Here is a 15,370-nt window from a genome sequence, read left to right as displayed (position 1 = left end):
CCCGGAACTGGACTTCCTCAATGAGAGAGAGAGTTTAACCTCTCTCCAATTCGAACTGCAAATCTAGCAGCACAGTATGTGTCTGCCTGCCACAACCTGAGGGACACCCTGCATACACGACCAGGGGTTACTGTTGATTAGGAAAGAGGAGGGAGGGAGGGAGGTAGTTATGTTGTTCAAAGGGAAGGGGACAATGGTTTATGTGTTTGTTATGTTCTGTAATTTTATTTCTGTTTTATTATTTCTGTTTTGTTTTATAAAAGCTTTGGCAATACCTGAGCGCTCTCGTCATGCCAATAAAGCATTATTTGAATTTCAATTTGAGAGCGAGAGCGAGAGCGAGAGAGCGAGAGAGCGAGAGAGCGAGAGAGAGAGAGAGAGAGAGAGAGAGAGAGAGCGAGCTAGCTGTTTTACCAGACAGACGACTACCACTCCTCGGCTGAAACTTCTGCGGTTACAGCTAAGATTTCGACAACTAGAAATTTTGGATCAAATTTCAAAACATTTTTGGGCAGGTAAACATTATTATTATTATTATTATTATTATTATTATTATTTCATGTATCAGTAATGATTATTTTTATTATTTAATTGATTATTAATGCTGATTATTATTATGATGTTTATTATTGTAGCTGTTTAATTGTGAAGTATAAAAACCAGGCACAGTGTTCAATTGAATTGTTATCAGAACACCATGTGCCACAACACAATACAATGCTTCTATTGTGTGCTGCCAAAGTATTATCAGTACCACCTGGAAGAACAGCTGCTAAACAAGCTGAGAGCAATTTAGAACTTTATTAACAGTTAAAAGCCAGCTTAACAAACGTGTGTTGACTGTTTGATAATGGTTAGTTTATATAAAGTGGCTGGTTTATTCATTTCTGGTTCAGTGTAGCCCCTCACCACTCCCAGTCCATCGTATCAGTAACATGGATTTCAATTTGTTTAAAAGGCATTTTAAAGACAACAGGATATATACACATATATATATATATATAGTGTACTATAGCACTCTAGTTTATTATATATATATATATATATATATATATATATATATATATATATATATATATATATATATATACACACATATATATATAGTGTACTATAGCACTCTAGTTTATTATATATATATATATATATATATATATATATATATATATATATATATATAAATCATCACTGTTTCCTGTGTATTATGTTTGCAATCCTTCTCAGTCATTCTTATTACAGATACTATGTTTTGTCTTTTTCGTATGTGAGGTAGACGAGATCAGCCACCTGTGTTCTTATGTCTTCAAAGCTCCAAACGTACTGTCAGGGGATTTTATTGCACATCTCTTAATGTAGCTCTGCTGAGTGTTAGACAGGTGCGCTCCACAAACCCGTTAAGCGTTGTGCGATTTCTTTTCAGTGAGATTACGAAGATGTCTGACAACGGCACTGCCAGCGAGCCTGCGCACGAGAGCGCCCTGCACGGGCTGCACGTGCTCTCCATGGTCGTGTACTCCCTCACCTTCCTCCTGGGCACCACGGGCAACGGCCTGGTCATCTGGATCACCGGCTTCAAGATGAAGAAGACCGTCAACACCGTGTGGTTCCTCAACCTGGCCATCGCCGACTTCGTCTTCACTGCCTTCCTGCCCCTCACCATCGCCACCAACGCACTGGGATTCAGGTGGGTCTTCGGGGGCTTCATGTGCAAGCTGAACTCGGGGGTCCTGGTCACGACTATGTACAGCAGCGTGTTCCTCCTCGCCGCCATCAGCCTGGACCGCTGCGTCTCCGTGGTGGCCGCCGTTTGGGCGCACAACTTCCGCACGGTCCGGAAGGCCTACCTCGCCTGCTTCCTCCTCTGGGCAGCCGCCCTCCTCATGAGCTCCCCCTATTTCGCTTTCCGCGACACGGTCGAGGATCGCAACGTGACGTGCTGCTCCTTCCGGCGCCACAACTATTCATCCGAAGCCCTGTCGAGCACGCTCAAGACCCTGACCCTGGTGCGGTTCTTGTTTGCCTTCGTCTTCCCTTTCCTGGTCATCGTCTCCTGCTACGTCCTCATCGCGCAACGGTACCGCGCCACGCAGCGTCAGCGCTCTTACAAACCGCTCAGAATCGTGGTCGCCGTCGTCCTGACCTTTTTCGTCTGCTGGCTTCCCTTCCACGTCCTCCAGCTCGTGGAACTGAGAGCCCACGTCACAGATGACCCTTTTCTGTGGATGCTGGTGGATTTCGGGATGCCCATCGCCACCGGCTTGGCTTTCTTCAACAGCTGCATGAACCCGATCCTCTACGTGTGCATGTGTCAGGACTTCCGGGAGAAGTTCAGGAAGTCCTTCCTGCTGGTGATTGAAAGCGCCTTCGTGGAGGAGGGGACTCTGTACGCCCTGAGCGCGTCCCGGCGCTCCACGGTCCAGATGGAGTCCTTGGTTAACGGGAACAAACAGGACAGCACTGCAGGGTGAGCCCGAAGCCGGAGACTGTGAACCGCGCCGAACACTGGACCATACCGAATACAGACAGACTTGCAGATCCCCTTTCAGTCACTGCTTTATGATTGTACCATGTTACGTTTCCTATCTAGATCTATTTTATAATGCGTGTATGTTTTTTTGTTTTGTTTTTTTTCAGGGCAGCTTCCCGAACTCCATAGAGTTCACACAAACTGCTTAAAAATGTCTAAAATTCTAACAGAAAATCACGTCCAAAGGGGATATATTTGGAAACATTGCAGGAGTCCGGAGGTGAGCTTGGTTCACAGCACACAGGGTTTATTTTAATAGTTAAAACCTCATCTTCCGAGTGTTGGGCCTCTATTCCTGTAGAAGAGATGCCATCTCGTTGCAGTTTGGGTGTTCAAACTCAACGCTCACACACCCAACACATCGCGTATTAACGTATTATACCACTCCGAATCAGATCTGGAACCCAGGAACTACTATTCAAAAATAAAAAAAGCACTGCTTTTTTTTTTTTGAATTGGTTGGTTTCTCGAACATGACTCATAAGATCTTAATATGACTGATTCCTCTTCAGAAATCTGTTGCCCTTAATGAGAAATGTAAAAATGCAGCAAAGCCAAACGTATTCATATCCTGTGTATGAAACCCGCGGTAACCACGGTGACAGAACGGGTTCCAGTGTATTTCATGCAGCTTGTTCGCATGCTTCTCTCGTCCTTCTTTTTGCAGCCAGGTCCGTTTTTATTCCATGCATTTATTATCATTATTATTTTTTAAATTCTCTTGCAGAGGAGCTGATCATAATAAAGCAGTCTTTGTGAATTGAGCCGGACTGTGTGCTGGTTTTGCTTCTGAGACGGCAGTGTGGGTTACTCTAATGATAAAAGGTTCAACCGATGTGAAATATAGGTCAGCTGTGGTGTTCACTCAGTTTGATGTAGGCAGTGTGAGGTCATCTATTAAAGGACTCTTCTCCATATCCACTTAAATGCTGTCCATGCACGCATCCAGAGTAATGCTGACGTGCAGGGGTGCTCGAAGCTGGCCCTTCCCCGCCTGCTCTTTCTACCTGAACCCGGTTCTAAAGTGTTTGATTGAATCAATTAACCCTCCACCCAGACCCTGAAGGTCTCCCTGCCCCTGTTAAACAAGCCTGGAGTGGAATGATCCTCCAGGACTGATGACATCACGAAAAAGTTAAAAACACTCCAATGGACAGTTTCTCATACTTTCATGCACTTCATTTGCTGTCTTTCTGCAGAGCTGAAAATGTTGTTTTTCTTCTTATTTTTTTTAATGTCCTGATCAATAACCCTGTTTTATTTTGCAGAGCTTCTCTCTGCAAGTGATGTTGCCACTTCCTTCCTCCTCAAAACCCTCTTTGGAGGAAGCTGTGAGCGTTGTTCTCCCCACACTTCTCAGCTTCAGAGGGCCAGGTTGTCTGCGGTTTTCACACATACAAGGTTACTGCTAATATATATTATCACGAATATATCTACGGTGCCAACGAGCCCCTGCCCACGCACTTTTTAAACGGAGGGGGGCTTGTGTCCGAAGCAGCAAATAACTGGAGAACTTTAAAAATAAATAAATAAAGACTAGCTCCACAGGCTATAAAGCTAAACAAATACTTTGTAGACAGGATCAGTATATTTCTTCTTTATCAATGTAAATGCTCTACATGATCATTTTCTTTGTTTGTTTTATAAAACAAGCCTGTCATTTATTCTATAGTAAATTAAACGATGTTTGTGGGACTCCATTCACTACCCAGCATTCAGATCACAAGCTCGTTATTATTAGTAGGGCAGTAATATTGTTCTTGCAGACTTTAAATAACTAGTAGACTAGAAATATATAACCTGCTTCAATATGTGACGTAGTTGTTAAATTGGATTCATTTTTCCATAGAAATAGTTTATACCAACCCGACCCGACCCACTTTTAGAAAGGCTCCAGCACCGTTGTATGGAGCTGGAAACTATAACCATTATAGGGATGGAAATAGGACTCCCATGGCATAGCAGTTTGATCCATTCCTGGTTTCACTAGGAGTTTAATAATGAGACACACCTGAGCTTGTTAGCTAGACACACTGGGGGGGCTGATCAAGCTGGTAGTAAAACCTGGACTGGGTGACACTGCTGTGCAATAGGAGTCTGATTTCCATCCCTGCAGGGTAGAGCATGGGTACAGACACTGTAAAGACCAGAGAGGTACGCTACTCTGAATAACCAATTGCACTGGTTACAATGACACTGTATGAGATGCGGGACACATTGCACTGGTTACAATGACACTGTATGAGATGCGGGACACATTGCACTGGTTACAATGACACTGTATGAGATGCGGGACACATTGCACTGGTTACAATGACACTGTATGAGATGCGGGACACATTGCACTGGTTACAATGACACTGTATGAGATGCGGGACACATTGCACTGGTTACAATGACACTGTATGAGATGCGGGACACATTGCACTGGTTACAATGACACTGTGAGATGCGGGACACATTGCACTGGTTACAATGACACTGTATGAGATGCGGGACACATTGCACTGGTTACAATGACACTGTATGAGATGCGGGACACATTGCACTGGTTACAATGACACTGTATGAGATGCGGGACACATTGCACTGGTTACAATGACACTGTATGAGATGCGGGACACATTGCACTGGTTACAATGACACTGTATGAGATGCGGGACACATTGCACTGGTTACAATGACACTGTATGAGATGCAGGACACATTGCACTGGTTACAATGACACTGTATGAGATGCGGGACACATTGCACTGGTTACAATGACACTGTGAGATGCGGGACACATTGCACTGGTTACAATGACACTGTATGAGATGCAGGACACATTGCACTGGTTACAATGACACTGAGATGCGGGACACATTGCACTGGTTACAATGACACTGTATGTGATGCAGGACACATTGCACTGGTTACAATGACACTGTATGAGATGCGGGACACATTGCACTGGTTACAATGACACTGTATGAGATGCGGGACACATTGCACTGGTTACAATGACACTGTATGAGATGCGGGACACATTGCACAATGCCCAGCGCATGTCTCGTTTCTGCAGCTCTTCATATTCCTGTTTTTTAAAAGGGTTGTTGCCCAGAGCTTAAGAGAATACATGTGAAACTCTCCCAGCGTTGAATGGAGAGAAGGTCCCTGCTGTAATCGCTCGGATCAAACCGGTTCATTGAATGAGGAAATGAAAACCCGGCTTATGAAATACACTTCACTTCCCTGCATTCTCTTCAGAGTTATTTTTATTATTATTTTTGTTTTGAGCAGCAGTTTTTAATTCCATAATTATTTTTTTAATACGTGCCACACACATCAACCAACCGCAGTTTTACAGAGACGTGCACCTCATACAAAACACAGAGCGCCAGAATTAAACCCGATGATTCATGAACCGCGCCTCGTGCCAATGCATTAAACAATATTCTACCTGAGCGGCGTTTTCACCGGGAAGGAGCCCTGGGTTCAGTCCCCTGGGCGTGCTTGCAAGCTCAGCGGTCAAGAAAAACCAAAAAATATATATTATCCAGTGTCCGTCGCACACCCTGCTTATTCAGCTGCCCCTGTCCTCCTGCAGTATCTGTAGTGCCTCCAGACTGAATAAACGAGGGCTTGCCTGCGTGGCACGCCTTTCACACCATGATGCTGTGCATTGAACACGACAGCGTCTTGTTACTGTGAAGAAGGTCAAGTCTTTTCTAATGGTGCTCGGATGAGAAAAGCCTCATGGTTTGTTAGTCAGTGTCCCGGCTTGTCTTCTAAGAATCGTCTACTCCTGCAACATGTCGTTTTCTGAGAACAGCGGGAATATAGAAGGAAGTCGTGATACAGCACCTGGCACATTAAAACTGGCTTCCCTTTTTATTTGTTCTGTTATGCTGGTAAAGATACGGGCCATGTGAGTTTTTGTTATCTGAAAGCCCAGGTACAGACAGAGGCAAAAGCAAGTTCTGCTTTTATACCAACGACAAACTTCAGACTTTACAGAGCGTGGACAGCAATCTGCACAAGATAAACACGCTGACATTTCAAGCAGCAGCTGTTTGAATGGTGGAATATTTGTCCCAGTGCTGTTGTTTGAAGCCTCTAAATATTCAAAAAGAACTTTTAAAAGGAAAACTAAACCACCTTCAAAAGGAGAACTAGCTATAAACAGGAAGCATATTTCCGGAGTTGAAAACTCCCCCTCAGCTGTTCACAGAGTACACTGCGGCTGGCGCGTTCACCACTGCTCTGACCAGAACCTGATTACGACACGACATGCTAAACACAATCACCTGCCATAGATATGAACGACAAGATGCAAAGTAGATCTCCGAGCACGCCCTCTACAGCTGTGACACCAAGTTTTGCAGCGTCACCCTAAGGAATTAAACTACGTTTCATAGAGTCGAATGAAACCTGCTGAAGAACGTTACGTTAACATACTGAATTACATACCGTCGCTTTGTGGGTTTCCATATACTTCACAGACATTTTAATACATGACGTTAAATAAAAGATCTAAATGATGTTCATATAGTCTTTTGTTGTTCCAGGGGATGCGAAACCTTTGGCACTAGCTGTATATCACCGGATATGGGAGTATCTGGTGATGAATGCTGTGCACATTGGGAAACAAAGTGAAATCAAAATAATTCTGTATCAAAACAATAAAGAAATGTAAAATAACAATTGCAGATAATATCTACAGGGGTTGGAGCTGGTTTGATCACGAGCATATTGATATATTGACAGCGATTGGTACTCAATAAAACTGTGTGGACAAGCCAGAGAGTCAATGAACATCCCAGCGTTATCTACTCCTTTATTCACAGTACACGGAACACCATTTTAAAAAGGCAACTGTGACAATAACAACAACAGCAAATAATTAATTTTTTTTACCGTGTTTCCTTGTATAATACAGTAAGGATACAAAAGGACAGCTGAGATAGAGAAGTCCGGTCCGTCTGTAAAGACTCCATGTGCTGTGGGTGCAGCCAGTCATGAATATTGCTTAATATTAGATCCGTTTGATTACCCAAGTAGCGCTATTTAGATGCTTCGGGACCCGCTTCAGGTTCAAGTCCTGGCAGGAACGTTTTGGGTAGGCGGTCCACTTTCAAATACAAAACAAATTCGGATTTTAAGATGAATTATACAAATGCAAAACTTTAAAAACGCGAGTAAATCACTGCAGACATTGAGAGCAGAACCGAAGCACAAGCCCAGCGATCTCTACCACAGCCAGGTAAGCCACTGCACACCAGCAAAGGATCTTCAGGGACGGAGAGGTTATGACTGGTGACGCAGAAACGACGGAAAAAAAAGAACATTCATCCTTGAGAAAGCAGTGAGAACAGTGACCTCACCAGCCCCCGCGCTCCCCTCTGTGCACAGGCTCAGCTGGGAGAGCCTGCAGACCAGCCCCCGCGCTCCCCTCTGTGCAGACAGGCTGAGCTGGAAGAGCACGCAGACCAGCCCCCGCGCTCCCCTCTGTGCAGACAGGCTGAGCTGGGAGAGCCCGCAGACCAGCCCCCGCGCTCCCCTCTGTGCAGACAGGCTGAGCTGGGAGAGCCCGCAGACCAGCCCCTGCGCTCCCCTCTGTGCAGACAGGCTCAGCTGGGAGAGCCCGCAGACCAGCCCCCGCGCTCCCCTCTGTGCAGACAGGCTGAGCTGGGACAGCCCGCAGACCAGCCCCCGCGCTCCCCTCTGTGCAGACAGGCTGAGCTGGGAGAGCCCGCAGACCAGCCCCCGCGCTCCCCTCTGTGCAGACAGGCTGAGCTGGGAGAGCCCGCAGACCAGCCCCCGCGCTCCCCTCAGCTGGGAGAGCCTGTCTGCACAGAGCCGGCTCCACAGAGGAGTCACTGCCGCTCGTTCATGTCTTTCAGGATTTTCATGCTCTCAGAATAACGCAGCTGGTTCTTGTTGGATGAGTCCTTCCACCTGAAACAAACACAGGTGAGAGAGAGAGAGAGACCTAGTAACTGATGCAGGCACTAGCAGAAATGTTTGTCTCCTCGAATCCATGATTGGGTGTTTCGGGAGCTGTGGACAATAGAAGCTGCCCATTGATATTTTGTCCCATCATATTTTACAACACCATGTAGCTACATAGATCTACGAGACTGAACTAAAGTGTGTGATAAAAGGTATTAAAACGAATGAACCCTTTGCTGCGTGACTTTTATGGAAGAAAACACAAGCCAGTAAATGATGTTTTGACATCAGCGCTCCCTTCATACCCACCTCTGCCTGATCTTCTTCCAGCGCTGCATGTGGCTGCACAGCAGAGCAGAGGGAGCCGGCGAGGACTCGGAGGTCTGGAACACAACACTGAACACTGAGCGCTGAACGTTTCAAATCCACACAGCTGCACAACCAACTCTGCACTGCAATCACTTCACCTTACTCAACTCACAACAGCGGAACGGGAAACCAATGCCATACCCTCATTAGTGCAATCCTGCCCAATTTAACATTTGTATGAATTCCATTATTATTATTTTATTTTTTAAACTGTTGCTGTGAGCTCTGTGGGGTTGGAGATGTTGTCCTGCTAAGCCGTGACCGTGCTGCCTTGTAACCTGCTTGAGGTGCAAAGGGCTGAGGGAGCAGTGTGTGTGTGTGTGTGAGGGACATGTCACTGCTTCACTGTGCTCGCTGGCTTACTGTGTTCAGGGGAGGTGTCTCAGTGAAGGGCTGAGGGAGCAGTGTGTGTGTGTGTGTGAGGGACATGTCACTGCTTCACTGTGCTCGCTGGCTTACCGTGTTCAGGAGAGGTGTCTCAGTGAAGGGCAGTGGAGGCGGGATGCGCAGGTTCACTGGCTCCCCCGAGGAGTTCACGGAGCAGGAGGTGGGGGCGGGCATCCGGTAGACATTCCGAGCTTTTTGATTCAGCAGGTCGGACACCTGCAGGGCAGCAGACACAGACCACAGCATTATACACACGCCTGCACTCACACAGGCAGCTCGCTGGAGATGCGATCTAGGGTTTGAGAGCCCACGACCCAAGTGCATTCGTTTTAAAATTTTACTTTAAGGTTGTTACATGGTAAGAAAAAAAAAAGAAACGTGCTTTTTAACTTCTGTTCAGCATCCTGTCCTATAATAGGACATACACATGCTAAAAGTAAATGGGTCATTTGCTAGTTTGTTTTAATTCAACACTAGGTTATGAGGAAACCTCTCTGAAGCTAAAGGAACACGGACCCACTTTGTGGCTTGGAACTTGGCTTCAGGAGACTAGGTTTCAGGCCACTGCACGGCACACCAGGGGAGCCTTGGGGTTTGATACCGTCAAGCTAGGTCTCCCGGTGGTCTCCTGGACCCAGGTTTCAAGCGGCTGGGTGTTCCCTGCGCTCCAGGGCAGTGCTGGTACCTCCTCCTCCATCAGTCCCTCCGCAGGGCTGGGGGAGCGCGCTCGCTCCCTCACTGAGGGGCTGTTCCTCATCCAGGCCCGGCAGATGGGGTAGAGCGGGGTGCCATCGCTGAACTGCGCCAGGTCCACGCTGCGGTCAAACAGCTTGATGATGTAGGCGTCTGGATCGGAGACAGATACACAAAACAGCAGCGACAAAGTTTCAAGGGCGTTTTGAGCAGTCGAACGAGTTCATTATTTTCAAAATGTATTTTTTATCTCCTGTATAACATTTCCCTCCTAATTACGCATCCCGTGATACTTTGTGTGTTTTGTTTAACGCAAGGTCACGCTTATAAAAGACATTTGATAGAAGCACAGAAAAAAAAAAGGGTTTCAACAGAACGTCTTTCTCAACGCCCTAATAAAACGGTGCGTCGCGCGTTCCTGCGTGAATCGCCTGCTTTGCTTCAGGGTTCACTGCAGGCATCCTTACTCGGCTTGTGCTGGCTGCCTTCTGTCATGCCATCGTCCATCTCCTTGCGCTTCTTCCTGCGATGGTGGGGGAACCTTGCGGAAGGGCTGCCGACAGAGAAGCACAAGAACAGGCTGTTTACACCCAGGAGCCGAGCCACTGCCTCGTGAAGCCAGCGCCCTTCCAGCTTGTAACCTTTTCAGGGCCCTTGAGAAGAGGTCTAACGTGCTAATGATGTGGGGAAGTCTCGTAATAAATATAAAATCACTCAAATTAACAGTTTATATAAAAAACAATAATAAAAAATAAGTGAGATTTCTACTGTATTTGAATAAAGAAACGCGGTTCGGTGGTCAAGTTGAAGTTAAACCACCTGCCAGTGCATTCTCCTGTCTGGTTCATAACCTTAAAGTGGGTGGCGAGTTGTTTTTTTCACCCCACAGCAGTTCAAAGCTTCACTGATCATCACTGCACGGGCTGATCAATTCAATCGCATTCGAAATCCAGCAGCCAGGTGGACGAGCTTACCGCTTTCCAGACGAAGAAGGAGAAAGATCCCTGGAGAGCAAAACGAAAACGAGAAGAGGTTAGAAAACTGCCTAATAATACCAGGACTCACGACAGCAGCGACACCGACTCCAGTTTACCAGCAGAAGGGTGCGTCCGAGTGCTGTGCAGTTGAGACATGTCCTGTTAATGATCACAGTAGTTCATGCTGGGTTTCTATATTTGCTAAGACTCCAGAAATATCAATACAATAACAATGTAAATGCAAAAGAACTGGATGAGAGATAACCAGAAACAGACTAATAATAATAATAATAATAATAATAATAATAATAAATAAAAAATAAATGTAATTCATACTTGGTGTGTGAATCTGCAGCCATTTTCCCAGCTTCCTCCTCCGTCTGGTCCCTGATAATAAAGAAAGAAATAATAATAATAATAATAATAATAATAATAATAATAATAATAATAATAATAATAATAATAATAATAATAATAATCTTAAAGGATTGCTGAACAAGATTTTAACATAAAATCTGTTATTAGCAGCATTATCACCGGTCCCCTTAAAATCTTAATACTTATTTTTAGGAATAAAATGAAGAAATCAAATACGCCACGCAGCCATTCTGCATTGGCAGAGAATGGACTGGAGTAGCGATGCACTTGTGGGGTGTTCTGCTTATCAACATCAGATATTTAGCAAACCCTGAGCAGCTCTGTACTCGCCTCTCACTGTCACTCTTCTCCACCAGGCACTGCAGGACAGCATCCAGCCGGTTTCGAGCGCTTACTGCTTCCAGATCTACGAAGAAAAAACACCACAGAGTTTACAGAGGAACCAGACCCCTCCTGCAACCGAGCACAAGATTCAGAGACTAGAGAGAAACCAGACCTCTCCTGCAACCGAGCACAAGATTCAGAGACTAGAGAGAAACCAGACCCCTCCTGCAACCGAGCACAAGATTCAGAGACTAGAGAGAAACCAGACCCCTCCTGCAACCGAGCACAAGATTCAGAGACTAGAGAGAAACCAGACCCCTCCTGCAACCGAGCACAAGATTCAGAGACTAGAGAGAAACCAGACCCCTCCTGCAACCGTGCACAAGATTCATAGAGAGAAACCAGACCCCTCCTGCAACCATGCACAAGATTCATAGAGAGAAACCAGGCCCCTCCTGCAACCGTGCACAAGATTCAGAGACTAGAGAGAAACCAGACCCCTCCTGCAACCGAGCACAAGATTCATAGAGAGAAACCAGACCCCTCCTGCAACCGTGCACAAGATTCAGAGACTAGAGAGAAACCAGACCCCTCCTGCAACCGAGCACAAGATTCATAGAGAGAAACCAGACCCCTCCTGCAACCGTGCACAAGATTCAGAGACTAGAGAGAAACCAGACCCCTCCTGCAACCGAGCACAAGATTCAGAGACTAGAGAGAAACCAGACCCCTCCTGCAACCGAGCACAAGATTCATAGAGAGAAACCAGACCCCTCCTGCAACCGAGCACAAGATTCAGAGACTAGAGAGAAACCAGACCCCTCCTGCAACCGAGCACAAGATTCATAGAGAGAAACCAGACCCCTCCTGCAACCGTGCACAAGATTCATAGAGAGAAACCAGACCCCTCCTGCAACCTGCACAAGATTCATAGAGAGAAACCAGACCCCTCCTGCAACCTGCACAAGATTCATAGAGAGAAACCAGACCCCTCCTGCAACCGTGCACAAGATTCAGAGACTAGAGCGAAACCAGACCCCTCCTGCAACCGAGCACAAGATTCAGAGACTAGAGAGAAACCAGACCCCTCCTGCAACCGAACACAAGATTCATAGAGAGAAACCAGACCCCTCCTGCAACCGTGCATAAGATTCAGAGACTAGAGAGAAACCAGACCCCTCCTGCAACCTGCACAAGATTCATAGAGAGAAACCAGACCCCTCTTGCAACCGTGCACAAGATTCATAGAGAGAAACCAGACCCCTCTTGCAACCGTGCACAAGATTCAGAGACTCCCTGGAAACCGGGGAAGAATTATCAGTAACAAAAACGTACCCTGAAACAGGGTAAAGCTGCCATTTATAATGTGCTGGCAAGCGGGTTTGTAATGAAGGAACTGAGAGAGACACTCAGGTCGGTGACTTCCTGAAGTGCCCCGGGCTGTTCACTTCTTAACCCCACCGCCCGTCTCTCACATCCTCAGCACTGAGGACTGAGGTTAGGGAAGGGGGGCCAGACGGTTTGCGTTTCATAAACAGTGTTATTTTGATTTTACTTATTTGTTGAGATTTTTTTTTTTTTCAAGAGTTGAAACAAAACTGATTTGCTTTCCCCCTGAACATTCACAGATCGGTTTCACCTGAATCTGGAGGCCTCCGCGGACTGTCAGTCTGCACTTCCTTTTGCTTCTATCTTACATTACTATGCACAGAGTTGTTGAAGCAGAGGCTATCGTATCGTTCCAGAACAGACTGGATGCTGTCATGAACAATACTGTATAACCTCCTCTGTGACCACAATCAGACCTTTAGCTAGCCGCCTGGAAGAAGGGCGGTCAGTCTAGCCATGGATTCCCAGAGGTTTCATTTTCCTATTAACCTGCTTCGGGTTTTTTTGTTCTTCCTCTCCAGAGTGATAACGGACCACGCTTGCATCAAAGCCAGCGAGCACAGGTTGGCCGGAATGGCCTTTTCTCGTTCTAGAATTTCTTATGTTCCAGTAATGTGCAGGTGCGTGTTTTCAGCTGTGTAAAGAGTTTACACGCCTGTCGCTTATTGCTTTTGAATAACGCTGTTCTCAAAGCATCGACTGTCACGTCCGATATTCAGAGAGGAAATTGCTGCACAGTTTTGTGTGAAGTTCTGGTAGTTCAGAAAGCCCTGTACCCAGGAGGACGTGCTTACAGTATCTCTTCTCTACAGGATGCCACTCTGCCTAATTCTGGCTGCATCATCTATCAAACAAAGAGGAATCAACCGTACCAACTAAAACTCAAAAGGATCTGGATTGCTACAAAATAAGTTGCAACATCATCCATGTACCCTGGATAAAAAAAACACTATATATAGTGTGGAGTCAGCAGTGTGGAGTAGTGGTTAGGGCTCTGGACTCCTGACCGGAGGGTCGTGGGTTCAATCCCAGGTGGAAGGGACACTGCTGCTGTACCCTTGAGCAAGGTACTTTACCTAGATAATATATATATATAGATATATTTTAGCTCAAAGAGCCAGCTGCCCTTTATATATATATATATATTATTATATATTATAATATATATATTTTTTGTGGTTTATCTTACCTGGTTTTTCTGTTTTAATTTTCACTTGCAGCATTGCGACTCTAACTTGTCCTCAACCTGTAAATAAGAGGAAAAAAAAATTATATATATATATATATCAGCTCAAAGAGCCAGCTGCCCAGCATTTCGATATGTTGTACATATCTTTCTCAAGGGAGCCTGTGTTTGAATCCAAACATTGGAGGTATTTATAGGTTTTTGACGGCATGACAACTACTTGTTATTGTTTACATTCAAATTCATGATTTATTCTTACATGATGTAATGGTGTTCTATCTATCTATCTATCTATATATGAGAGAGAGAGAGAGAGAGAGAGAGAGAGAGAGAGAGAGAGAGAGAGAGAGAGAGAGAGAGAGAGAGAGAGAGAGAGAGAGAGAGAGAGAGAGAGAGAGAGAATATGTGCATATTACATATTAGAATGTGCAAATGGTTTGAAATTAAACCTACAGATGTTATTTTCTATGCAGAGTTCAGAAACTTTGGATCCCATGTGAATACTAACGTTGATCTGGAGAGATAGCACTTATCAAAATACCGGCGTGAAGCATGCAGCATAGCGATACGGTATCTGAGCACAGCATGCGAGAGAGATCTTGTAAAACAGTTTGTTTCAATGCTTCCTATCCAGCCCGGCTGGGTTTATTCCGTGAAAACGTAACGTGTGTGTTTCACTGAAATCTTGTAATTCGTTATTTAATAATCAAACTGTACTGACACGGCCAGCATTGACAGATACCAAACTAAGCTTTATATAATAACACACTTGTGGGTTTGTCGTTCAAAACCATTTTCACAGAACAGTTTGAATCAAATTAGGCTTTTCAAATGAACGAGTCAATATATCTACTGTCAATATTATTATTATACCATGATAGTCAGCGCACAGACATGTAAATTAATCATAAATACACATTTAATTACCTCAGCAATCATAAAACTCTTTGATAATGTTATTCTGGTGTTTGTATGATAAAGAAAAATTAAATCTTTCAAGAAATAAACGATAAAAAAAGAAAACCCTTCTCTTTGTTTACATTTACCAGCTCACAAAAATTTCAACTTCGGAACAGCTCCGGTAACGGACTTTCCTCTTCCGCGCGCAACACAGAAACCTCTCCCCCATTCGTCAATTCCGAGGACCGCCTCTTGGTTTCATTGGTGCACAGCGCCGTCACTCCTCTAAACTACTCAAATCCGATT

General features: G+C 45.2%; 2 protein-coding genes across 3 annotated transcripts; one reads left to right on the top strand and one right to left on the bottom strand.

The window, feature by feature from the left end:
* Window positions 1-189: 189 nt before the first annotated feature.
* LOC117962247 (chemerin-like receptor 1) lies at window positions 190-4,127 on the top strand. The gene is made up of 2 exons (XM_059011243.1): window positions 190-515; window positions 1,421-4,127. The coding sequence occupies exon 2, from the start codon at window positions 1,434-1,436 to the stop codon at window positions 2,466-2,468; it is 1,035 nt and encodes a 344-aa protein (XP_058867226.1). The 5' UTR covers window positions 190-515; window positions 1,421-1,433; the 3' UTR covers window positions 2,469-4,127.
* Window positions 4,128-7,328: 3,201 nt separating this feature from the next.
* LOC117969219 (protein lin-37 homolog) lies at window positions 7,329-15,300 on the bottom strand. 2 transcript variants are annotated; one of them, XM_059011253.1, is made up of 10 exons: window positions 15,092-15,300; window positions 14,168-14,224; window positions 11,596-11,671; window positions 11,224-11,274; window positions 10,885-10,914; window positions 10,378-10,463; window positions 9,903-10,063; window positions 9,290-9,433; window positions 8,771-8,844; window positions 7,329-8,467 (listed from the first exon to the last, which is right to left on the bottom strand). In XM_059011253.1, exons 2-10 carry the CDS (start codon window positions 14,199-14,201, stop codon window positions 8,386-8,388), a joined length of 738 nt encoding a protein of 245 aa, XP_058867236.1. In that variant the 5' UTR covers window positions 14,202-14,224; window positions 15,092-15,300; the 3' UTR covers window positions 7,329-8,385. The 2 variants fall into 2 exon arrangements, with proteins under 2 accessions (XP_058867236.1, XP_058867237.1); XM_059011254.1 differs by having other exon boundaries at window positions 15,211-15,292.
* Between the last annotated feature and the right edge of the window lie 70 nt (window positions 15,301-15,370).

Source organism: Acipenser ruthenus, chromosome 41, assembly GCF_902713425.1.
Source record: "Acipenser ruthenus chromosome 41, fAciRut3.2 maternal haplotype, whole genome shotgun sequence".
NCBI lineage: Eukaryota > Metazoa > Chordata > Actinopteri > Acipenseriformes > Acipenseridae > Acipenser > Acipenser ruthenus.
This window is presented reverse-complemented; position numbering and strand designations above follow the sequence as displayed.